The following is a 27,436-nucleotide window of genomic DNA, read 5'->3' on the forward strand; positions in this document are numbered from 1 at the left end:
AAGTTTAACCACTTCACCTTGAAGGGTTTTTCCCCTTAAAAAAAAAACAGAGCTATTTTCACCTGTCAGTGCTCCTTCCATTCATTTGCCTATAACTTTATTACTACTTATCACAACAAAACCATCCATATCTTGTTTTTTTTTCACCACCAGTTAGGCTTTCTTTGGGGGTTACTTTTTGCTAAGAATGTTTTTATTGTCACTGTGTTTTAACGGGAATAATAAGAAAAAATGGAAAAAAATTATTATTTCTCAGTTTTCGGCCATTATAGTTTTAAAATAATACATGCTACATGCTTTGACCCAGTTATTGCAACGTGTACAATTTTTCCCTCATACAATGTATGGCACCAATATTTTATTTGGAAATAAAGGTACATTTTTCAAGTTTTTCCATCCCTAATTACAAGCCCATAATTTATAAAGTAACTGTGAGAGAACGTGGAAAACCCGCCACGTTTGGTACTGAGGAGGCGGCTGTTTCCGCGTCCAATACGGCGGTTTGCACGCGGACGCGTGCATCTGGTGGCAGGGCAGAACGCGGAAAGGCCGCCGCCTGTGACAGCAGTAATTCCGCATCCAGCGCAGCGGTCTGTGCGGAGCGGCGTGGGTCTGGTGTGGCTGGGTCTGTTAGTGCACACAGGCTGAGGAACACGCGTGCACGCGCTGAGAGGCAGTACTCTTATGCTAAAAATGGGAAGGTCAGCTGATCGCGCTGATCAGCTGACGCCAGGGCAAGTGTCCATTGGTTGATCATTCAGGGGCGGTGCTGGAGAGCACTGCTCCATATATACTTGCTGCTGGCCAGTCTCAAGTTGTCTGCCATTGCGATCACTACGTGGAAGCACTCAGACCTTTGTCAGATCTCACAGTGTGTTTGTACCAGGAGCCCCTGGGAATTCACACTGAGCCAGAAACTTTGTGTTATTATTCTGTTTATGCTTAGACTAGTTCCAGGGTGTAGAGACCACGGACCTCACACCCAGATTAGGGAACTGTATTGTCATCTGTGTTATACTCCAGACTAGTTCCAGGGTGCTGAGACCACGGACCTTGCACCAAAGACTAGGGAACTTGTACAATTCATTCTGTTATTCTTCAGACTAGTTCCGGGGTGTAGAGACTAAGGACCTCACACCCAGACTAGGCATTGTTTGATATCTGTTATGACTTATTGCTTTTCTGAACACTCTTCTGTCATCTGATTCGGTACCTCGCATATCTGATTCTCTGTTGCCGAACCCTGCTTGCCTTGGATACCGAATTAGTTTTCTGACTATGTACTTTATCTGACCGTGTGTTGCCGACCTGGCTTGCCCGACCTCGAGAGCTATCTCTCCGTTTAGAGATAGTCTCCAGCTCTGAGAGTGACATCCACCTTCAGGTGTCACTCACACTCTGGTCCTTCCCATCTCCAGCCTGACTCCACCCCTTGGAGAGTCTCAGGCTGCTGGAAGGTTCCTGTGTCCTCAAAAGCAGTTTCCAGGCTGCTTCTGATCACCTGCTCAGCAGGTGCTTGTCTCAAAGTATTACTGTTACACCAAACACTCACATACCTTAGGTGTCCAGAGGTTAGCAATATATCTGTATTATCGGTGATTCTGCAGATCATCAATAATCAGGTATATATCTGCATTCTTGGTGATACTGCAGATCACCAATAATCAGATTCTCTTTGCGTGCTGACACCAATCGTTACAGTAACAGTAATATACCCACTATACATACATACTAAAAAAGTTCAGTCCCTAAGGTAACTATTTATTTATTTTTGTATTTATGAAACTTTTTTTTTTATTATTATTATTTTAGTAGCTACTGGGGAATGTGGGAGGTCAGGGGTTAATTTTACATGTAAAAACAAGGTAAAAACATGTCCTTTATTGAAAAAAAATGTAGATGTTATTTAACTTATTGGCCACAAGATGTCCTCGCCGCTCACTTTCTCATGCGTAGTATTAGCACGCATAAAGGAAGGGATGCGTGGACAGTCTTTGTGATTGGTGGAGCCGTCTAATAGACGGCTGCGGTCATTCACACGGGGACTTAGATCAATGAAGGGGAACTGTTGCACATGGACCCATATATTGTCTTTTCAATAATCTGCATCCAATAACAGCTATCACTTACTTGATCTCACATCTTCCTCTGCTGCTGTACAGGGATGGGTGGACCTGTTATCCCAGCCAAGGTGTATATTTCAATTAGTGCGCTACATGCTCCCATTGCTACCACCAATTGTGCCTCTCTCCTGCTGCTGCAGCTCACTCACCCTGCTGTAGGTATGACAGTAGAGCTCCGTGAGCCTGTCAGGAACCAATTTCATTGGCTTATGACCCCGTGATCACTGTGAGTCAATCTTATTGGCTCACACTGATCAAAGGGTCAGGAGCCAATGAAATTGACTCCTGACTTGCTCACAGAGTTCTGCTGTCATAGCAACGGCAAAGCGAGTGAGTTGCAGTGATAGGAGAGTGGCGCGATCAGTGGAAGTGGAGGGCTAATTGAAATTAGCATAGGCCTCATTCTTAATTTAATTGTCAAAAAAATAATAATATCAAACATCTTTTTGCTGCCTTTTATAGCATTTTTATTCTATCTATCTATAGATTAACAGTACAACAATGATAAGGATAAAAACATGACTGTGATCTCTTGCCAGCTTGAATGTTGAGTTCTAACTAGAGAGCCTTCTTTTGTTGAGAAATAGTCTGTTATGCAGAGCAGCAGTCTAAACCTCTGAGTAATATAATTCTCTCCAACATTCTGATTAATGACTCAGCAACTAATTAAAATTGCGAGAGAGGCTGGTGATTTGTTTGTGTCATCTGAAGGTGACGTTCAGTTTAATCAAAGATAAACCAGGAACAACTACACAAGACAACAAGTAATCAATTGCAGCATTCTCTGCTTATTGCAAAAGATTTTTGACAAAGGTATGGAATAAACTCACTTTAGTAAACCTTTAGATTTTAAACAGAAGAAACCATATATATTTTTTGTAAATGACCAAGGTCAAACAGAGGCCCCTGTTCCATCACTGCTTGCATGAAATACCATCTCCATCCCTTCCTTGTGACCAGTTGTGTTCCTTTGACTGGCTTGTACCTTGGTGTGGTCGGCATCATCAGAGGGTTTGTTTCTGCCGGTTTGACGCCAAATAAGTGGTCTATGTGGTACCTTTGAAATAGAAAAAAAAAACATCGATTTAGCAGATATTGTATTTTATATCAATATCTTAGTTTTTTTTATCTTAGTTTCTATAAACTATATCTTTATTCTAGTCATAGTGACTACACCTTCTTGTTCTCAACGTGCTTTACTAGTAAAATAGCATTGCACGTGGTGTTGAGTCATTACCTACATGGAATTTATGGTGTTTGCCAGCATATCTGCTCTATTTGCTTATGGTACAGAGCAATAAAAATTTAAATGTTATACTAATTAGAAATTTGTATAATATAAAACATACATATTTCATTTTGTTGGTACCAGATGCTAATTTCACTACTAAAGTTTAAGAGACTTAACAGAATTTCACTTTGCTGAGGCAGTAAAAAAAATCTCCTACATTACAAATTCTGATGACTTGGTGACCCATAGCTAGGCTCTGTATTTCTCTGCAGTAAAATGATGCCTTGTCTAGTTATCTAGGATGAAAAAAAAAGGTGTCCATCAAGTACAACCTCTTGAGTCTTGCTGTACCTTAAAGGACACCTGAAGTGAGAGGGGTATAGAGGCTGCCATATTTATTTCATTTTAAACAACAGTCCTGCTAACGTGTCAGGCATCAGTAGCGTCTGAATCCCACACCTGAAGCAAGCATGCAGCTAATATAGTCGGACTTCAGTCAAAGCACTTAATCTGCATGCTTGTTCAGAGTCTACAATTAAAAGTATTAGAGGGAAAGATCAACATCATTATTATTATTATTATTATTTAGTATTTATATAGCGCCGACATATTACGCAGCGCTGTACAGTGTATATATATATCTTGTCACTAACTGTCCCTCAAAGGAGCTCACAATCTAATCCCTACCATTGCCATATGTCTATATTATGCAGTGTAAGTACTGTAGTCTAGGGCCAATTTTTTTTTTTTTTTAGAGGGAGCCAATTAACTTATCTGTATGTTTTGGGATCATTACAACTTCCCTTGGTAAAATAATCTTAAAGTGTAACTGTTGGGCATAAAATCAAAAAACAATTCTTTATTTTTGTCTGGTAAACAAGTAATAAGGATGCTAGCCAGGCAATCCAAAAGTTAAAATCACTATTTCTTTTCTTGTTGATAAATGATCATTCCCCAGTTTACCTGACTCTTATTTGGCACACACAAAATTTGTTGCGCAAAAAAGGAAGTTGCATGGCATGCTAGGTTGTCCTTTTTTGCTTCTATACTTCCTCTTCCGACTTAACTAATGCAGCCTGATTTGAAGCCTCTTTCCCTCCTGTTTTTCCCTCACACACCTCTGTTCCTGTCTGATTGGCCAATACTTCTCATGCTGAGACAATGCACTTTCTATAGTGGAGGGTGGGTAATCAGGCAGAGGAGAGTAAGGGAGGAAATTACATCAGGATTGGCTTCAAAATAGCCACACTTAGAATGGGAAATGCTAAGAAGGATTTTCATTTATTTTACTGTAGACAAATCGCTGAAAATCACTGAAATCAAAACGTGGACAGTGCAATACATGTTATGTAAGTAGAGCAAGTATTTATCTACTTATATATGTGATTTTTTTTTCAGAGATAGCATGGCTGACAGCTCCTCTTTAGCCAATCTTAAAGAGAATCTGTACTCTAAAATTCTTACAATAAAAAGCAAACCATTCTATTCATTATGTTCTCCTGGACCCCTCTGTGCTGTTTCTGCCACTCCCTGCTGCAATCCTGGCTTGTAATTGCCATTTTTAGGCAGTGTTTACGAACTAAAGACATGGCTTCTAACTACAGTGTGATAGGCTTGAGAGTAGCTCAGTCTCTGACCCATACAGAGCTTGGAGAGGGTGTGTATAGCGTCTGCCAAAGACAAGCAGTGCAGCACATTCCACACATTCCAGCCTCAGCCGACAGAAGAGAGAAGATTAGATCATATAACAGAGATAACACAGCCACTGTGCAACCAGAAAAGGCTGCAGTAACACAGACCACATTAGAACAGGTATAGGAACTTATAGGTTAGAAGAAATAAGGCTGAAAATTTTGTTACAGAGTCTCTTTAATCCTTGGTCAAACACACACGAGTACTGTTGCCCTGGTTCTGTACTGACTCATCGCCGCTAGACCAATGACATGTCTGCTACTATGGAGGGGGAGGAGGGACGCGGGACGCATGACAAGGCGGCTTCTAGGGGCAGGGTAAGGAGGAGAACAATGTGTTTTGGGATCAGATCTGTTATCATTGTTGCTAAAGAACTTTCTTGTGACTTCAGGAGGCTCCTGTCCGCATGCTAGATTATTTAATCCTGCTTCAGTTTAATCTAGCATGCGTACCTTGTTTCCAAGCAGGCAATAATGGGGTTGATGCACTAACCGGTGGTAATATTGCTGTGCACAGGCAAAGCACAGCAATATAAAAGTGACCAGTGCCAGCAGTGTACCATGCATTATGCTATTAGCACAACCTGCTGTACACGACTAACGCAAGTGTTACAATAGTAACGTACATTACGCAAGTAGCGCAACACACATTACTATAGCAATGATCATAAAGCAGAGGGACACCAAGAGCCCCAATAGTGTAATTCGTCTTGGGGACAACAAAATAAATGAGAAGTTAAAATTATACTTACAAACCAGGGTTACCAATAGGCAACCACTGTATAGGCAGGTGGGGAGAACAATCCTGACCCCACTCAGGAATAAAAAGTCGCTCTCTGTAGACAGGAAAATAGGGTAACAACCCTCCACCCAGGGTGGACTCAATGTAGTGTACAAGATACAGAGGCGCCAAAAGAATAAAAGGTAATTAAATGAACTTAAAAAACCAACTGGTTAAACAGAGGAGCCAGTGGTGGTCTTACCCCCTCCAAACAGACACAGGCAAGGACTGCGATTCAGTCAGTCAACAATTTATTCAGAACTCCAAAAAGTTCCGAGTTCCGAATAAATTGTTGACTGTCTGAATCGCAGTCCTTGCCTGTGTCTGTTTGGAGGGGGTAAGACCACCACTGCCTCCTCTGTTTAACCAGTTGGTTTTTTAAGTTCATTTAATTACCTTTTATTCTTTTGGCGCCTCTGTATCTTGTACACTAAATAGCAATGATCATGTTACCCATGTACCGCCATTGCATTAATTTCATAATAAGCAGTACACTGCTACCGTTAGTAACAATAATATTGCATTGCCCTGTCTGTGTACAGCAATAATACTGGCGGTTAGTGCATCAACCTCAAAATCTCCTTTCCTAAATGTGCAGTTAATGTTCACTTGTTCTTTGCCTAGACCTAGGAAGACCTAATTTAACATCTTGTTTTTTAATCTAATTTCCTTGGTTATGTTTATATGTTAATTTAATTGCCCCTTAGACTTTTTTTTTCCATCCATCTGATTAATTCTGTAGCCCATTTTTGTATCCTTTCTAAAATCCTAATGCCGTTTCTGTAATACGATACGTAAAATGGTATTGCATAAAAAGTAGGCAGTAGCATGTGTGTTTTAATTTCCCTTTTTATGCAACCCTAAATGTATTGCATATACAGTAGTTGTTTTATTAAAAACCTGCACTTCCAAATCCTCCTGTAAGGCTGATGTTCTGAGCTGTGCTTTTTAATCTTTTGGGGCTTGCCACTGAGACCAGCAGGTGGAGCTGTAAACATATATCATTGTCACTAGTGATACCAAATATATGAAGGACAAGAAAGATGGTTGAAATTGTACTTGAAAATAAAAAGTGTTTTTAGTAACTGGTCTAATGCAGAGGTGAAAGAATAGAGGGGAAAAAACATGGTGCAAGCTTTTTTAACAGAAAACATTCTTTCAAAAACACGTATAACAATACAGCAACACAGAAAGTGCTTGAGATATATAAATCCAAAGTAAGGCTAGGTTCACAGTGGTCAATTGCATAATGCAGGTGTTATAATGAGTGTGAACTACAATGGAGACATTATATACCGTAGATTTTAATCCAAGCCTGCCTGCATTGAGTTAGAATAATGTGATCAGTTAAAACGCTTTACTGTGAAAAGGCCTATAGACTTGTATGGACAAAGAGTTGACATGCAGAATTATTCTGCAACGCAACTGAGAACTAACCCTAAAAAATAACAATAAAATGGTTGTCTGTAACTGGTGACATTAAACTCTGTATTTACTGTGACTGTATTCTGTCTCTTCTAGATTCTAATGTACGAGGCAGGTGGATTTGATGCAAGTAGCCCAGTGTTAGTAAGCCCAGTGTTATTTAAATGTGGTGCATAGTTTAGGCACTGTTATTGGCAGATGCCTGCACCATTGACAGGGACTTTCTATTAGTAACACAATTAGCAATTTAACAGCTACATGAATGATTAAGTTAGGCTACATTTCTACAGCTGCGCTTCCCATCCGATTCCTCGTATGAGAATTTGGATGCGATTTCTCATGCTTATTGAACTCAATAGGCTGAATCCAAATTTGTGTGCAGAGGCAGAGAAAAAAATGGACAGCACACAGCATACAATTACGGAAACTTTCACATCCCAGAGGCATTGTAATAATAAAAAATACTCTTATTATTATTATTAATAATAATTTAAAAGAAAAGAATCCTTAAGAGGAATTCATATCTTAAATGCAATCTAAGCAGATAATATTAACCACTTTACCCCCGCCTGTACGAATTTCTCCGTCCCTTTATCCATCCTTTCACCCCCAGAGACGGAGAAATCCGTACTTTCTGCGCTCCCGCCGCTGCCCGCGCTCCTGCTCGCTCTAGCGCGCACTCCCGCTCGTAAACACGCCGCCGGCCACTCGCCCAGAGATCAATGAACGGGAAAATACATTCCCATTTGTTGATCTAAGCCCCGTAATGATCCGCTACTTCTCCGATAAGCAGGGCGATCATTGTGAAAAAAAAAAACTTTCCCAGCCTCCTAGTACTTCCTCCAAGCATCCGGAAGGTCGCATTAAACAAAAAGTTACTGTTGCCATCTTGTGCCTAAATAGTAAAACTACACCCTAAAGCATTTTTCACATACAAATACATTACTTATACACAAAAAATTAACTCATTACCTCCCACACTCCCCATTTTTTTTTTGTACTTAAAAAAAAAATTAAAAAAATTTACAATTAAAAAAAATACATAAATAGTTACCTTAGGGACTGAACTTTTTAAATATTTATGTCAGGAGGGTACAACACTGTTACTTTATAAACTATGGGCTTGTAATTAGGGATGGATGCAAAACTGAAAAAAATGCACCTTTACTTCCAAATAAAATATTGGCGCCAAACATTGTGATAGGGACATAATTTAAATGGTTTTATAACCGGGACAAATGGGCAAATACATTTCATGGGTTTTAATTACAGTAGCATGCATTATTTAAAAACTATAAAGGCCGAAAACTGAAAAATAATGAATTTTTTCCCACATTTTTCCTATTTTCCCATTAAAACATATTTAGAATAAAATAATTCTTGGCATAATGTCCCACCTAAAGAAAGCCTAATTGGTGGCGGAAAAAACAAGATATAGTTCATTTAATTGTGATAAGTAATGATAAAGTTATAGACGAATGAATGGAAGGAGCGCTGAAAGGTGAAAATTACTCTAGTGCTCAAGGGGTAAAACCCCTTAGTGGTGAAGTGGTTAAAGTGGTATAAAACTCAGCATTTCCTCTTTGCTGCAAAAAATTATTTACAGCATAAAATCTACCACCACAAAAAAAAAATGTAGCAGAACAGCATTCAGACAGTTAAACACACCCCTTTGTTCTTCAGTGGAAAGCCCCTTGCGGCTGCATTCGAAGAATTCATAACATTATCTTTTGTTTACATCTGTTTGTCAGATACATTTCGTAAACATTAGGACACAACTGAAACTGAGCTGTACTGAGCTGAGAAGCAGAAAGAGCTGAGGAATGATCACTAGATAGATTTTAATATATAAATACAGCAGTTATGCAATAAAATGCAATGGCAGCTTTCAAAGCAGATAAACTGTACTTTGTGAACTTGTAATTTGTAAACAGACAATAATACTTGTGCAAAAAAGCAAATATGATAACTGTATGGGTAATGAAAGTGGGAAACCACATTTTATTGAATGTTATGTCAGCATTTTATCCCACTTTCTGTTATTAACCCCCTTGCCGTTCCAATTGTGTCAGCAAGGAGGCGGCGCAGCACTTTTTTTTTTAAGGCTAGCTACATGATAGCCGCTGACACGTGGCATCCCCCTACCTAAACCGATCGCCGCCGGCGCTCTCTGAAAGCAGGAAATCCCGTTCAGAATGGGAATACCTGCTGGGCTTCCCCCGTCGCCATGGCGATGGGGCGGGATGACGTCACCGACGTCATGGACGTCGGGACATCAGAGGGAATCCCGATCCACCCCTCAGCGCTGCCTGGCACTGATTGGCCAGGCTGCGCGAGGGGTCTGGAGGGGGGGGGGGCGCGGCGGGTAGCGGCGAATCGGCGGTGAGCCGTAGCGATCGAAATATGCACACAGCTAGCAAAGTGCTAGCTGCGTGCAATAAAATAAAATTGTGAAAATCGGCTAGCGGGGCCTGAGAAATCCTCCTGCGCAGGTTACCCCAAGCTGAGCTCGGGATAACCGGCAAGGAGGTTAATTGTATTTTTATTTTTTTTGCTCTAGGATGGACAGAATCAGAAGTTGACAACTAGCATCTGGTATCGACAGGTATGGTTAACCATCATTGATATGATTAGAAAATGTAAAAGTGTTTTGTTTGTTTTTTACAACTTTTTACACTATTGAAATCTAAAATATTTTCCCTCTTGAATTCAGTTAGACTATAATGATATTAAAAATGCTTAAAGAGAACCTGTACTGAGTAAAAATATTTAAAATAAACACATAAGGTAACTTCTAATGAACATTACATAGTTACCTTGCCATCAGTTCCTCTCAGAAGCTCAGCATTTTTTCTGACAATAATCCCTTCCAGTTCTGACAATATTTTGTCAGATCTGAAATATATCAGTTGCTGTCAGTAAAATATCAGTTGCTGTCAGTTATTGCTGAGAGGAAAACTGATGTACCAGGTAATGTCCATGTTTCCCTATGGCTCAAGTGGGCGATGTTACAGTTTAACTGTGTGCTGACCAGAAAGATGTTATGGGTAATGGTCATTTTCAAAATGGAGGACGGAAAAATCCCTTGATCACAGTGAACAAACAGGACGCGGGGCAGGAGAAAGACACTGAGGAGTAGACGAGATGGAAGGTAAGTATGACTTGTGTATGCTTATTTTGACTTTTAATTTTCAGTTCAGGTTTTCTTTAACAATTTCAGTGTGCAGACAGCATTGCAGTTACATAGTTAAGGTAACTGTTACTTGCAGCCACGGCAATAGCCTAGAAGTTGGTGTATGGGACATCTCCAAATTCTCTTTTCACTGCTTGTGTGATTAGATAAATCAATAAGAAATACACAAAATGTCCTTAGATTTTGTGTCTGATTAAATAGGTTTGAAGGTTTAGAATAGATGGCAGAATGCCATATTGTGATTCACTGTCCTTGATCATGCGCAGAAACTCTAAGTTACCGCTTCCTCTCAGCATTGGAGTCCAGTCACCTCTGGTAGTGGGTAAGGGCTGGTTCACAAGGCCGTTTTTGTGGCGTTTACCGCGGCGTTTAAGATTCTGCGTTTTTGGGGATCTACCGTTTAGAGCTGGCTTTTGCAGGCTTTCATGAAAGCCTGGCAGTAGATCCCGACGTTGCGTCTCATCTTGAAAGCAACATGTTGCTTTCAGAGGCGGTAAACGCCAGGAAACAATCGCAGAGACCAGAACTGCTAGCCTTGAACGCTTCCTAAAAGCCTTCAAAAGCTAGCGTCTAAATGCTGGCATTTAAACGCCGGCGTTTGAACGTGGCGCCGAACAAAAGCTTGGCAGAAGCCCGTGTGAATCAGCCCTAAAGAGGAACTGCAGTGAAAATAACATAATGAAAAAAAGTGTTTAATTTTTACAATCATTATTTATAAATGATTAAGGGCTCTATTCACAAAACTTCTCATACATGACTTATTTATCACTATAAATACCCTTTCAGCACATTTACAGGCAAAATATTCACTCAAATAAGTTGGTCCTGATTAACTTCATTTCAATATTACTTTTCTTACCTTAATTTACTTAAGTTATTTTTTTGCTCTTTAGGAGCTTACAAATGTAACATAGATAAGGTGAAAACAGAGGAAAACAGGTGAAAAAGCTTTGTGAATCATGCCCTTAGTCAGTGTTTGCCCATTGTAATTTTTCACACTGTGGGTCCCAAATTAGCAAATAAGGTGCTTCCTTTAGAGTCTGAGACTCATAAACCATAAACCATTCACTTGAAAAAAAGGAAGAAAAATATACTATAAAATCAATAACATTTATTTAATCACCAATTATAAAACATTATAGAGCAACTTAATTCTATAAAAAACCAGAGTATTAACTCCAATGACCTGGGGGAACTCAATCATTGGCCTGAAAAACCAACATTAGTTGTTAACATGATAAATAGGTCAAACAATTATAAGCTAGAGCTCACAGCAAAAAATGTATAGGCCTAAAAGTTGTGGACCACACAAAGTGCAGTTCCAATTTGAACAAAAAATGGGCGTATTCAAATGCATAGAGATGTAAGATCCATAGCAATCCAAGGTGGTATCATAAGATCAAAGCAGAGTTCAAAACAAGGTTCAAAACCGAGTTTCTTCCTAGTATGGTGACATACATGTATCCCAATGGTCATTCCTCATCACTGGAGTGACAATGTTCCTTGGTTATTCAGTATACTCAATACAACCATCAGCTCAAATACACCTTCTTAGTTCCTCGATTAAATCGCAAAAACAAGGTTCATAAGGACATCAAAACGTCATAGCATCCATCAAACATATCGTTTACGTGACAAATAGTCTCAAGATCAGCTGTAGTATGGAATGTAGTAGGAGATCACTGTATTGTTAGTCAGCAGTTAGTGAGTAAACAGTGTTGAAATCCACCAGTAATCATTCCCTTGTACAATTCTCCATTCTCCTCATGGATCAGTGATAATATGGGATATGATGTCGGAGATCACTGTATTGCTTATCAACAAACAGATCTATAAACAGTGTAAAGTCCGCCAGGGATTAGTCCCTTATGCAGCTCTCCAATCCCATTATGGTCACGTGATGGAAGATATAATGTAGTTGTAGTATTTTCATAAGATAGTGTATGAGGCAATGTCCATCCATATGCATGTCAGCGTATTGTAAAACAAGGATTGCAAAGAATACTCATCCACTCTAGGTAGGTCGGTGTTGGTAATCCCCCAGGTGGAGCGTTGCTACTGGTAGGCAATGAGCCCTGGTTTGCCGACCGGTTTCCCTGGCAAAGTCGCCAGCATCATCAGGGCAGGCTCATTAGGTCATCCCATCCGTGCAGACCTGGCCTAATAATGGCGCCCGGCGGCCCCAGGACGCCCGGCCGTGCGTGGGCCCGCCCCACGTCAGCGCGTCACACTGCTGCGCGCGCAGACCGGGGGGATACCACGTCAGGCGCGCATCCATCCCACACCAGCGCGTCACAAACCTGCGCACGCAGATAAAGGCATAGAGCGCGCACCGGCCGATTGGAGCAGCGCATCACCCCAACTAACCAAGAGTGCCATCTTGTGGCCAGATTGAAATTAGTCACAAATGGGCTGCGCACCACCCAATGGCCAAAAGGAGGCCACATTTAAGCAGTGCAGAGCCCAATGGATGAGCACACATTGGGGAAGGTGGAAAGCACCGCCCTGGGCAAATCGCCCGCAATGGCGCCCCGGGGCCGCCCTGGCTCCACACCACTGGGCTCCCCAATCCCCCCCCAAAAAAAACGGCCACACAGACCCGAGACTGCCAAGCCGGGGAGACGAACCCAAGGGGGGTCGGTGCACCACAATTAGTGAAAGAATCACTCATTATAGGAAAAGCCACATATAGATATAAGATCTGTCCACTAAGCCCTGGAGCGGCCGCTCCCATATTCGGGGCTTAGATTATACATATCCAGGCACACCGCTCCCCCAAGGGCCGACTCCACAGCGCAGCAGCCCCAACCCCGCATGACAGCCCCCAGAGGGCAAGAGGAATAACCCAGGGGGCCTAGGTGTAAACACATCATGGGACTAACACAAAATCAAATACATTTCGATCCAAAAGTATATACAAATATGTTAAATTTAGATTAGATATTCCATTTAAAATAAGTTTCATTTAAAGATGTTATGATCAACCAATATATCAGGTAGACAAAAGCTGTCCCAATGGAACATGGGGCACAGCTGTTTTGCAGAATCACATTAACATAAAAATCAGTAGTTCCCGTTAAGGCTGGACCCCGGGGGTCAGAGGGGACCCCCACATAAGGGGATGTGGTGGAACAGCAAAGCCAACCCTCCACGGGCCAAGACGGTCCGGGAGGACACGGCGGAGCTCAAGAAGGAAGACAAGTGAGTTAAATGTATAAAGTAATCCCAAAGGGGAGAGCCCACCATAGCAAGTGGCTCGCTCAATTTCCTATCACAAAAAAGGGGCATAGTCAATGCCTTCATTCAGGCCTGGAGGCCGAAAGGCCTTCAACTTATATATCCAGAAGGCCTCACATTGAAGGAGCCTCCCGTCCCAATCTCCCCCCCTTGGGTCTAAATGTACCCTATCGAGACCAAAAAATCGTACTTTAGTTGGATTAGCATTCTGACATCCAGCAAAATGTCGTGCAACTGGTGTATCATGGGATTCACTGATCCCATATGTATGTTCATAGATGCGTCTTTTGAATGCTCTACCCGTCTTGCCCACGTAGAAGGCTCCACATGGGCAAAGAAGCAGATAGATGACCCCCTCGGTCTCACAATTGGTATAGTGTCTAGTGGTAAGTATTTTGTCTCGAGCCTTTAGTGTACATTGCTTGCCCACATGGATGTAGCGGCACTGGTTACATGCATGACAGGGATATGTACCCAAGGCAGTGCACTTACATAGTTTGCCCGTTCCACTTTGACCTGGATAATGACTGCGTGTCAATTTATCCCCTATAGTGGGGGCCCGTTTAAAAGTCAACATTGGTTTTTCTGGGACAAGGGCGGCAACTTTGGGATCCACCATCAGCAAAGGCCAATGCTTGCACAATAAAGATCTAATCTGTTGGTGTTCACTGCAGAATTTAGTAATGAAGGATAGTCGCCTGGTGGCAGGGTCCTGTGAATCAGTTGGTCTATATAGTAAATCTGACCTACATGTGCTACTAGCTCTATGATAAGCTCTCTTGAAGTATTTCTTAGGGTAACCCCTGGCTCGAAAGCGTTGTTGTAGGTCCTCGGCCGAGGACTGGAAGTCAAGGTCATCTGAACAGTTACGCCGCACCCGAAGGTATTGGCCTATCGGGATACTGCGTATCTGGTGGGTCGGATGGAAACTACCAGCATGCAGCAAAGAATTCGCTGCTGTCGGTTTCCTATACAATTTTGTCTGTAGCATACCCTTCTCATCTATGTAAACAGTCACATCCAAGAACGGGATGCTATATAAATCCTTTGACATGGTAAATTTTAGATTAAATAGGTTGTTGTTAAGCAATCCCACCAATTTGGTTAGATCCTGCTCAGTACCAGTCCATATCAGGAAAATATCGTCTATAAAACGATGCCAAGTGATAACATTTTGTAACAACCCACTCAAATCCTCGTTAGAGAAGATATATCTCTCCCACTCCCCCAGGTACAGGCACGCATAGGACGGAGCACACGTTGTGCCCATCGCTGTGCCCTGCACCTGGAGGTAGTGGGCGGAGTCAAATGTGATAAAGTTGTTGGTCAAAATAAATCGCAACAACTTCAATAAAAATATGTTGTGCGGAATACTATCAATGGGTAAAGTAGTCAACACCGACCTGATAGTTTCCAAACCCTCTTCATGTGGTATACTGGAATAGAGGGCCTCGACGTCGAGGGTAACCAGCCAAGATCCAGGTGGAACACTCATTCCATCCAAAATGGTCAGGAGATGAGCTGTATCCCTCACATAGGAGGGAAGTGCTTTAACATGAGGTTGAAGGTGTGTATTCACATAAATGCTTGCATTGGCCGTTAGGGAGCCACATCCAGATACAATGGGTCTCCCACTGGGATTGGTAATTGATTTATGCGTCTTGGGTAACGCATAAAATGTCGGTAATCTTGGATTGGGGTTCCACAGGAACCGATAAGTCTTTTTGGATATCAATCTCACCGCTAGACTGTCATCCAGCAATTTTTTGAACTCACCTGTGCTGGCCTCCACCCTCGACATCGAGACCCTCTCATACCAGTCTGTGTTGTTAAGTATGCCATAACATATTTGTTCGTATCGGTCCTTAGTCATGAGGACCACGTTGCCGCCCTTGTCCGAGGGCTTAATCACCAAGTTGGGGGCCGCCGACAGTTCGTCGAGGGCCCTTTGTTGATCACAGGTCAAATTTGAGTGGAATCCACTTCCAGATGGAAGTGTTTCAAGATCTCGCATCACAGATAAAGCAAAGATTTGCAAAGAAGGAACTGTTGATAATGCAGGAAAAAAGTGAGACTTCGGTCTCACTCTAGTTTTATCTGGTAAGTCTATTTCCGAAGCAGATGATATCAAATTCATGTCACTAACATCACCCATGGGACAGCAATCTTTCCATAGGCTCAATAGATCTTGTTGTGCTTGTTGATCCTGTGAGGTAGTGAGGGAAATGGGGTCTCTAGTATCATCCCCAAACATTACTTTCAACGCCACACGTCTACAAAAGAGGTGTAGATCACGTACCAATTCAAATTTGTCCAGGTTGGTGGTGATTGCAAAGCCCAGGCCCAGATTGAGGACTGCAACATGGTCATCATTAAGTACAAAGTCAGATAAGTTGATAATTTGTTTAGACAAAGATTCATCCATGGTGTCAACATTCAATGTTGGTTTATACACCAGTTGTTGATCTATTTGTGTTGATGGCCATGTTTGTCCTTCGATCTGCCCGATCTTAATGTGCCTCCCCTGTCCCTCGTGTCTGGCCCACCCATTCCTAAAAAATGTTGTTGTTGTGATGTCACAGAAGACAGTGAAGATTGTGAGCTAAGATTACGGGAAGATAAAGATTCTTCATGTGAGAAGTTGGATAAAAGTGATTCCAAAGAGGAAGCCGAAGGGGCTCCTTTTGTTTTTGGAGAAAAAATATTAAAGTGTGTTTGTGAGACATCTGATTGTGTCTTCTTAGGCTTCTTGGGTGCTAGATGCGGACCTCCTGGGTTTAATTCACTCTGTGAGGATAAAGATGAGCTAGGTGACTGTTTATGTGTAGGATTAGGGGCTTTAGGGTGCGGATTGGGTTTATTTGGCCTGGGTTGAACAGGCTTATTAGGTAGGGAAGGTGTGGGTTGTGGTCGGGGGTTAGGTTTAGGTCTATTAATGTTCCATTTATAAGCTTGGCCCATGGCATATGCCAATCTGTCCCGTTCAAACTTTCTCTCCTTCATATCAACTATACCCCTATTATAATTCTCCAGATGTTTCTTTAATTTCTCTTTCCTCTGTTGGAGGAATGGGTGTTCTCTGAAGGGCTCCAATTTTGAATCAAAATCTTTAATCTGATCATTAACACAGGTGATTTCCACCTCATGTAATTCAATCATCAGCGTCATCATAATTTTGGAGCAACCCTCAAAGTTCTCCTCCCACCTCTCCTTAAAGGCCGGAGTAAGTTGTTTAGATTGTGGGAATATTTGGACACGCATACCCATTGGTGCAAATTTAGCTTTGATATATTTGTTAAGATAGGTAATATCCCACCACTTTTTGGACTTGATCTCATATAATTTTTGTAATTTGAAGAAGTAGTGAGAGATCTCAACCTCAATCTTACGTGTGGGCTGTGCATTAGTATTCTCTTCCCTAATTCGCTCCACCATATCATCCCATCCCAGGGCGGTGGCCATGGCTCCCCCCACGTGGGGAACCCCGCCAACCCCCCCGGACCAGCCAACGGGACCAAATAAGCTAATATATAAAATGAAAAAATATAGCTATTCAATATCCACATTTGGCCCACCTATATAGATGGGTGTTTCCACCCCTGAGCAAATAATTTTTCACACTGTGGGTCCCAAATTAGCAAATAAGGTGCTTCCTTTAGAGTCTGAGACTCATAAACCATAAACCATTCACTTGAAAAAAAGGAAGAAAAATATACTATAAAATCAATAACATTTATTTAATCACCAATTATAAAACATTATATAGCAACTTAATTCTATAAAAAACCAGAGTATTAACTCCAATGACCTGGGGGAACTCAATCATCGGCCTGAAAAACCAACATTAGTTGTTAACATGATAAATAGGTCAAACAATTATAAGCTGGAGCTCACAGCAAAAAATGTATAGGCCTAAAAGTTGTGGACCACACAAAGTGCAGTTCCAATTTGAACAAAAAATGGGCGTATTCAAATGCATAGAGATGTAAGATCCATAGCAATCCAAGGTGGTATCATAAGATCAAAGCAGAGTTCAAAACAAGGTTCAAAACCGAGTTTCTTCCTAGTATGGTGACATACATGTATCCCAATGGTCATTCCTCATCACTGGAGTGACAATGTTCCTTGGTTATTCAGTATACTCAATACAACCATCAGCTCAAATACACCTTCTTAGTTCCTCGATTAAATCGCAAAAACAAGGTTCATAAGGACATCAAAACGTCATAGCATCCATCAAACATATCGTTTACGTGACAAATAGTCTCAAGATCAGCTGTAGTATGGAATGTAGTAGGAGATCACTGTATTGTTAGTCAGCAGTTAGTGAGTAAACAGTGTTGAAATCCACCAGTAATCATTCCCTTGTACAATTCTCCATTCTCCTCATGGATCAGTGATAATATGGGATATGATGTCGGAGATCACTGTATTGCTTATCAACAAACAGATCTATAAACAGTGTAAAGTCCGCCAGGGATTAGTCCCTTATGCAGCTCTCCAATCCCATTATGGTCACGTGATGGAAGATATAATGTAGTTGTAGTATTTTCATAAGATAGTGTATGAGGCAATGTCCATCCATATGCATGTCAGCGTATTGTAAAACAAGGATTGCAAAGAATACTCATCCACTCTAGGTAGGTCGGTGTTGGTAATCCCCCAGGTGGAGCGTTGCTACTGGTAGGCAATGAGCCCTGGTTTGCCGACCGGTTTCCCTGGCAAAGTCGCCAGCATCATCAGGGCAGGCTCATTAGGTCATCCCATCCGTGCAGACCTGGCCTAATAATGGCGCCCGGCGGCCCCAGGACGCCCGGCCGTTCGTGGGCCAAGCTTATAAATGGAACATTAATAGACCTAAACCTAACCCCCGACCACAACCCACACCTTCCCTACCTAATAAGCCTGTTCAACCCAGGCCAAATAAACCCAATCCGCACCCTAAAGCCCCTAATCCTACACATAAACAGTCACCTAGCTCATCTTTATCCTCACAGAGTGAATTAAACCCAGGAGGTCCGAATCTAGCACCCAAGAAGCCTAAGAAGACACAATCAGATGTCTCACAAACACACTTTAATATTTTTTCTCCAAAAACAAAAGGAGCCCCTTCGGCTTCCTCCTTGGAATCACTTTTATCCAACTTCTCACATGAAGAATCTTTATCTTCCCCTAATCTTAGCTCACAATCTTCACTGTCTTCTGTGACATCACAACAACAACATTTTTTAGGAATGGGTGGGCCAGACACGAGGGACAGGGGAGGCACATTAAGATCGGGCAGATCGAAGGACAAACATGGCCATCAACACAAATAGATCAACAACTGGTGTATAAACCAACATTGAATGTTGACACCATGGATGAATCTTTGTCTAAACAAATTATCAACTTATCTGACTTTGTACTTAATGATGACCATGTTGCAGTCCTCAATCTGGGCCTGGGCTTTGCAATCACCACCAACCTGGACAAATTTGAATTGGTACGTGATCTACACCTCTTTTGTAGACGTGTGGCGTTGAAAGTAATGTTTGGGGATGATACTAGAGACCCCATTTCCCTCACTACCTCACAGGATCAACAAGCACAACAAGATCTATTGAGCCTATGGAAAGATTGCTGTCCCATGGGTGATGTTAGTGACATGAATTTGATATCATCTGCTTCAGAAATAGACTTACCAGATAAAACTAGAGTGAGACCGAAGTCTCACTTTTTTCCTGCATTATCAACAGTTCCTTCTTTGCAAATCTTTGCTTTATCTGTGATGCGAGATCTTGAAACACTTCCATCTGGAAGTGGATTCCACTCAAATTTGACCTGTGATCAACAAAGGGCCCTCGACGAACTGTCGGCGGCCCCCAACTTGGTGATTAAGCCCTCGGACAAGGGCGGCAACGTGGTCCTCATGACTAAGGACCGATACGAACAAATATGTTATGGCATACTTAACAACACAGACTGGTATGAGAGGGTCTCGATGTCGAGGGTGGAGGCCAGCACAGGTGAGTTCAAAAAATTGCTGGATGACAGTCTAGCGGTGAGATTGATATCCAAAAAGACTTATCGGTTCCTGTGGAACCCCAATCCAAGATTACCGACATTTTATGCGTTACCCAAGACGCATAAATCAATTACCAATCCCAGTGGGAGACCCATTGTATCTGGATGTGGCTCCCTAACGGCCAATGCAAGCATTTATGTGGATACACACCTTCAACCTCATGTTAAAGCACTTCCCTCCTATGTGAGGGATACAGCTCATCTCCTGACCATTTTGGATGGAATGAGTGTTCCACCTGGATCTTGGCTGGTTACCCTCGACGTCGAGGCCCTCTATTCCAGTATACCACATGAAGAGGGTTTGGAAACTATCAGGTCGGTGTTGACTACTTTACCCATTGATAGTATTCCGCACAACATATTTTTATTGAAGTTGTTGCGATTTATTTTGACCAACAACTTTTTCACATTTGACTCCGCCCACTACCTCCAGGTGCAGGGCACAGCGATGGGCACAACGTGTGCTCCGTCCTATGCGTGCCTGTACCTGGGGGAGTGGGAGAGATATATCTTCTCTAACGAGGATTTGAGTGGGTTGTTACAAAATGTTATCACTTGGCATCGTTTTATAGACGATATTTTCCTGATATGGACTGGTACTGAGCAGGATCTAACCAAATTGGTGGGATTGCTTAACAACAACCTATTTAATCTAAAATTTACCATGTCAAAGGATTTATATAGCATCCCGTTCTTGGATGTGACTGTTTACATAGATGAGAAGGGTATGCTACAGACAAAATTGTATAGGAAACCGACAGCAGCGAATTCTTTGCTGCATGCTGGTAGTTTCCATCCGACCCACCAGATACGCAGTATCCCGATAGGCCAATACCTTCGGGTGCGGCGTAACTGTTCAGATGACCTTGACTTCCAGTCCTCGGCCGAGGACCTACAACAACGCTTTCGAGCCAGAGGTTACCCTAAGAAATACCTCAAGAGAGCTTATCATAGAGCTAGTAGCACATGTAGGTCAGATTTACTATATAGACCAACTGATTCACAGGACCCTGCCACCAGGCGACTATCCTTCATTACTAAATTCTGCAGTGAACACCAACAGATTAGATCTTTATTGTGCAAGCATTGGCCTTTGCTGATGGTGGATCCCAAAGTTGCCGCCCTTGTCCCAGAAAAACCAATGTTGACTTTTAAACGGGCCCCCACTATAGGGGATAAATTGACACGCAGTCATTATCCAGGTCAAAGTGGAACGGGCAAACTATGTAAGTGCACTGCCTTGGGTACATATCCCTGTCATGCATGTAACCAGTGCCGCTACATCCATGTGGGCAAGCAATGTACACTAAAGGCTCGAGACAAAATACTTACCACTAGACACTATACCAATTGTGAGACCGAGGGGGTCATCTATCTGCTTCTTTGCCCATGTGGAGCCTTCTACGTGGGCAAGACGGGTAGAGCATTCAAAAGACGCATCTATGAACATACATATGGGATCAGTGAATCCCATGATACACCAGTTGCACGACATTTTGCTGGATGTCAGAATGCTAATCCAACTAAAGTACGATTTTTTGGTCTCGATAGGGTACATTTAGACCCAAGGGGGGGAGATTGGGACGGGAGGCTCCTTCAATGTGAGGCCTTCTGGATATATAAGTTGAAGGCCTTTCGGCCTCCAGGCCTGAATGAAGGCATTGACTATGCCCCTTTTTTGTGATAGGAAATTGAGCGAGCCACTTGCTATGGTGGGCTCTCCCCTTTGGGATTACTTTATACATTTAACTCACTTGTCTTCCTTCTTGAGCTCCGCCGTGTCCTCCCGGACCGTCTTGGCCCGTGGAGGGTTGGCTTTGCTGTTCCACCACATCCCCTTATGTGGGGGTCCCCTCTGACCCCCGGGGTCCAGCCTTAACGGGAACTACTGATTTTTATGTTAATGTGATTCTGCAAAACAGCTGTGCCCCATGTTCCATTGGGACAGCTTTTGTCTACCTGATATATTGGTTGATCATAACATCTATAAATGAAACTTATTTTAAATGGAATATATAATCTAAATTTAACATATTTGTATATACTTTTGGATCGAAATGTATTTGATTTTGTGTTAGTCCCATGATGTGTTTACACCTAGGCCCCCTGGGTTATTCCTCTTGCCCTCTGGGGGCTGTCATGCGGGGTTGGGGCTGCTGCGCTGTGGAGATGGCCCTTGGGGGAGCGGTGTGCCTGGATATGTATAATCTAAGCCCCGAATATGGGAGCGGCCGCTCCAGGGCTTAGTGGACAGATCTTATATCTATATGTGGCTTTTCCTATAATGAGTGATTCTTTCACTAATTGTGGTGCACCGACCCCCCTTGGGTTCGTCTCCCCGGCTTGGCAGTCTCGGGTCTGTGTGGCCGTTTTTTTTTGGGGGGGATTGGGGAGCCCAGTGGTGTGGAGCCAGGGCGGCCCCGGGGCGCCATTGCGGGCGATTTGCCCAGGGCGGTGCTTTCCACCTTCCCCAATGTGTGCTCATCCATTGGGCTCTGCACTGCTTAAATGTGGCCTCCTTTTGGCCATTGGGTGGTGCGCAGCCCATTTGTGACTAATTTCAATCTGGCCACAAGATGGCACTCTTGGTTAGTTGGGGTGATGCGCTGCTCCAATCGGCCGGTGCGCGCTCTATGCCTTTATCTGCGTGCGCAGGTTTGTGACGCGCTGGTGTGGGATGGATGCGCGCCTGACGTGGTATCCCCCCGGTCTGCGCGCGCAGCAGTGTGACGCGCTGACGTGGGGCGGGCCCACGCACGGCCGGGCGTCCTGGGGCCGCCGGGCGCCATTATTAGGCCAGGTCTGCACGGATGGGATGACCTAATGAGCCTGCCCTGATGATGCTGGCGACTTTGCCAGGGAAACCGGTCGGCAAACCAGGGCTCATTGCCTACCAGTAGCAACGCTCCACCTGGGGGATTACCAACACCGACCTACCTAGAGTGGATGAGTATTCTTTGCAATCCTTGTTTTACAATACGCTGACATGCATATGGATGGACATTGCCTCATACACTATCTTATGAAAATACTACAACTACATTATATCTTCCATCACGTGACCATAATGGGATTGGAGAGCTGCATAAGGGACTAATCCCTGGCGGACTTTACACTGTTTATAGATCTGTTTGTTGATAAGCAATACAGTGATCTCCGACATCATATCCCATATTATCACTGATCCATGAGGAGAATGGAGAATTGTACAAGGGAATGATTACTGGTGAATTTCAACACTGTTTACTCACTAACTGCTGACTAACAATACAGTGATCTCCTACTACATTCCATACTACAGCTGATCTTGAGACTATTTGTCACGTAAACGATATGTTTGATGGATGCTATGACGTTTTGATGTCCTTATGAACCTTGTTTTTGCGATTTAATCGAGGAACTAAGAAGGTGTATTTGAGCTGATGGTTGTATTGAGTATACTGAATAACCAAGGAACATTGTCACTCCAGTGATGAGGAATGACCATTGGGATACATGTATGTCACCATACTAGGAAGAAACTCGGTTTTGAACCTTGTTTTGAACTCTGCTTTGATCTTATGATACCACCTTGGATTGCTATGGATCTTACATCTCTATGCATTTGAATACGCCCATTTTTTGTTCAAATTGGAACTGCACTTTGTGTGGTCCACAACTTTTAGGCCTATACATTTTTTGCTGTGAGCTCCAGCTTATAATTGTTTGACCTATTTATCATGTTAACAACTAATGTTGGTTTTTCAGGCTGATGATTGAGTTCCCCCAGGTCATTGGAGTTAATACTCTGGTTTTTTATAGAATTAAGTTGCTATATAATGTTTTATAATTGGTGATTAAATAAATGTTATTGATTTTATAGTATATTTTTCTTCCTTTTTTTCAAGTGAATGGTTTGCCCATTGTAAAATATTTCCTCTCCCTGATTCAAATTCTGAAATTGATCACAAGGCAAAATCTTTACTGCTGGCAGGTGATCTCTGTTGAAGAAGATGTTGAGTTTTGGAAGTTGAAAGCTGTTATTTCCCACAATGCAACAAGGCTCCCACAGAGTGATGTCTGCACACTGGTGCTGACATCACACTCGGGGAGGGGTTTCACCACAATATCAGCAGTACAGACCCCCTGATGCTCTATTAGAGAAAAGGTATGGATTTCTTATGGGAAAGGGAGTATCAGCTACTGATTGGGATGAAGTTCAATCCTTGGTTATAGTTTCTCTTTAGATTAGAGGTACAAACTAACATAACATCAAATGACCCTAACTGTTACTCTACAGTGCATGCCCTCTGTATAAGTCCTCTGTATAAAAATCCCAAATCAATTCCAGCCCTCCTTCCCAGGTTACAGCTGATAGTGGCTATTTCATGTATTGCTAATATTTGGCTTTCTTTATCACAGACATGGAAAGATGAATTTCTGTCTTGGAACTCGAGCCAGTTTGATGGAATTGAAGAAATCTCTCTTCCCCTCACTGTTATTTGGGTGCCAGACATTGTTATCAATGAATTGTATGTAAAAAGTACTCTTACAATCTCTTCTGTTGTCTCTTAGTTCAGCAGTCTGATAAGGACAGTGTTAAACTTTAATAAGAAGGATTTATAGAATATCTTGGGTGGACGTAGGTAATGGAAGCAGTAAGGGCCTATTTCCATTGGCTACAATTCCCCCCATTTCTCCACATGTGATGTTGGAAGTGGAATTGCAGCCTATGGAAATCAATAGGCTGCTTCCGATTCTTGTGCAGGGAAAAATATGCAAACTGTTGCAGTTTTTTTGCACACCATATCTGAAGCCCTAAAGGGATTTGGATGCAGATTCACATCAGCAGGAATGCCGCGTCCATCTCGGAGATGGATGCTGGAGCCCTGTGTAAATTGCGGCCTAAAGTTGTTTCCCTTACATTAGCTATGCACTGGTCAGTAACAGGAGTGTTCAACAACTGATCATCCACTTGATCATGTAGTGTTGATCAATGTACCACCTTCTCTCACTTCTTATCAATCAGAATTCAGCAAAAACTGACGAGATTAACCAGTTCGGCCTATCTGGACGAGCACTGCTGCTGCCGCCGGCTGGTGCGCGCTCCCGCTGCCCGCCGCTAGCCCCCCGATCAGTGAATGGGAATATAATTCCCATTCACCGATCTAACTTCCCCGCAGAAAATACCGACGCTTTCTCTCCAGAGAACGCAGTATTTCTGCCCCCAGGAAACTTCTCCCCAACATTTTAGTTCCTGGATGCGAGATCGTTCGCATCCAGGACTTTTTTCACTGTGGCCATCTTGTGGCCAGATAGTAAACTGCACCAACATACATTTTTAATTAAAAAAAAATATTATTTTACATTTAAAATTAGCAGTTTCCCTCCCACACCAAAAATTACCCACATACACTTTTTTTTATAAAAAAAAAAAAATACAATTAAAAAAAAACAAAAACAACATAAATAGTTACCCAGGGGTCTGAACTTTTTAAATATGCATGTCAAGAGAATATGTTATTATATTATTTAAAATTATAAGCTTATAAATAGTGATGGACGCAAATTGAAAAAATGCACCTTTATTTCTAAATGAAATATCGGCACCATAAATTGTGATAGGGACATCGTTTAAATGGTGTAATAACCGGGACAGATGGGCAAATAAAATACATGAGTTTTAATTACGGTAGCGTATATTAATTTCAAACTATAATGGCCAAAAACTGAGAAATAATGAATTTTTTTCATTTCTTCCTTAATCTTCCTGTTAAAATAGATTTAGAAAAAAATAATTCTTAGCAAAATGTACTACCCAAAGAAAGCCTAATTAGTGGCGGAAAAAGCAAGATATAGATCAATTCATTGTGATAAGTAGCAATAAAGTTATAGGCGAATGAATGGGAGGTGAACGTTGCTCGGATGCATGAGATTTTCGGACTGCGGTGCTGAACCGGTTAATATACCGCTGCTACCACTAAAGTGGTAGCACCCAATGCTGTACCGCACTATTTGGACGTGCCTTATTACACTTTTAAATGATAAACTGTCTAAAATCAATAAAAATGTATTGCTCAAGTAAAAGTGTGTACACACAAACTATTAATGTCGCCCTTTCGACCCCTAAGGCGACAGTTCAGGACGAGGTGCAGTATAGTCTGTGCAGTTCTGTTGCTATGGAGGGTGGAGGGGTGAAGCATGATGCTTTATAGAGGGGCAAACGAGCGGGAGGAATCATCCACTTGATCATGTATTATTGATCAATGTACCTCCTTCCCTCACTTCTTATCAATCAGAATTCAGCAAACATCTGACGAGATTAATATACCACTGCTACCATTAAAGAGGAACTTCAGCCTAAACAAACATACTGTCATTAAGTTACATTAGTTATGTTAATTAAAATAGATAGGTAATATAATCTCTTAACCACCATGTTTTAAAAGAACAGGCAAATGTTTGATTTCATGAGGGCAGACATCTTTTTGATTGAAAGGAGGTGACAGAGTGCATGAGACACAATTCCAACTGTCCTGTGTGCTGATCAACATTCCCAGTTGCTAGGCAATGTGAATAACAGCATATGAAATCCCATCATGCTTTGCACAGCATCAGGGAAAAAAAAGCCTGAGCAGTTTTCTTTGATGGGGCGGAGCTTAAGCTTTTGTGCAGCTAAAAATAAGGCTTATGTAAGAAAAACAAAGTTCTGATGCTGTGAAACTGCTAAAGAAACACTAAGCCTCTTCAGTGCTGCTGAGTAGATTTTTAGTCTGCAGGTTCACTTTAAAGTGGTAGCACACAATGCTGCACCACACTATTTGGATGTGCCTTATTACACTTTTAAATGATACACTATCCAAAATCAATAAAAATCACTTCCGCTCCTATTGGTGTCACTTTCGCATTTCCCAATGCGGTAGTGAATAGGAGGAGATGGTACACAGATACGGGCATGCAAGCATGCTGCAGATTCTCGAATCGCTTCACACCACGCCGTATTAGCAGCACGCAATTGAAACTATTCCATTGCTGTGTGTTGGTTTCAGTACAGCCACGGTGCGATGCGTCTATGTAGCCGCATTGCACCGTGTGTATTGGAAACGGGCCCTTTAAGGTGTATACACACACTATTAATAATGCTCACTCGATCCCTAAGGCGACAGTTCAGGGCCAGGTGCAGTACAATCTGTGCAGCTCTGTTGCTATGGAGGTTGGAGGGGTGAAGCATGATGCTTGATGGAGCAGAAAACGAGTGCAAGGGGTAAGGAGTAAAACAATGGTCTCAGCCTGCACTTGGTTTAGATGCATCAGGGTCACTGTAGGTTCTAGGCAGAGGTGGTTTCAACTAGACGCCTCAGTCAAGAACCCTCTAGCATGTGTACGAGGCTTAAGTTTGAGTCACTGGATCACTGGCCGATTTAATCAAAATGATAAAATGTGGCGAAAAAGTAATTCCTTTATGGCCATCTTTAGTGTTGACTCTAGCAGCCCATTTCTCAGGCAACAGTGGCTACTTTGACGTTTGAGGAGTTTTGACTTTACCTGTGCGTATGTGTTTTTCAGCGTATTCTGAGTTGCAGTTGTCTTCTGCTTTGACCAATTACCTTTAGGGGTCATAGCATAGATATAAATCTTAATTAAATGCCTAATACAGACCATAATGTATCCCTTAATTTCCAGATTGCTGAGCTTTGAATGACCAATGTC

General features: G+C 42.2%; 1 protein-coding gene across 2 annotated transcripts in view; it reads left to right on the forward strand.

Moving 5' to 3' along the window:
* The window catches only part of HTR3B (5-hydroxytryptamine receptor 3B), a 71,195-nt gene that overhangs the window by 11,892 nt on the left and 31,867 nt on the right, over positions 1 to 27,436 (forward strand). Inside the window, exons 3-4 of one of the 2 annotated variants that reach the window (XM_068242789.1) lie at positions 9,812 to 9,856; positions 24,149 to 24,258. In XM_068242789.1, the coding sequence (XP_068098890.1) occupies positions 9,812 to 9,856; positions 24,149 to 24,258 (155 nt within the window). Of the gene's footprint in view, positions 1 to 9,811; positions 9,857 to 24,148; positions 24,259 to 26,938; positions 26,991 to 27,436 lie in introns of those variants that run through there. The other variant, XM_068242790.1, reaches the window with a different exon arrangement.

The sequence above is a fragment of the Hyperolius riggenbachi genome, chromosome 6, assembly GCF_040937935.1.
Source record: "Hyperolius riggenbachi isolate aHypRig1 chromosome 6, aHypRig1.pri, whole genome shotgun sequence".
In the NCBI taxonomy this organism is placed as follows: domain Eukaryota; kingdom Metazoa; phylum Chordata; class Amphibia; order Anura; family Hyperoliidae; genus Hyperolius; species Hyperolius riggenbachi.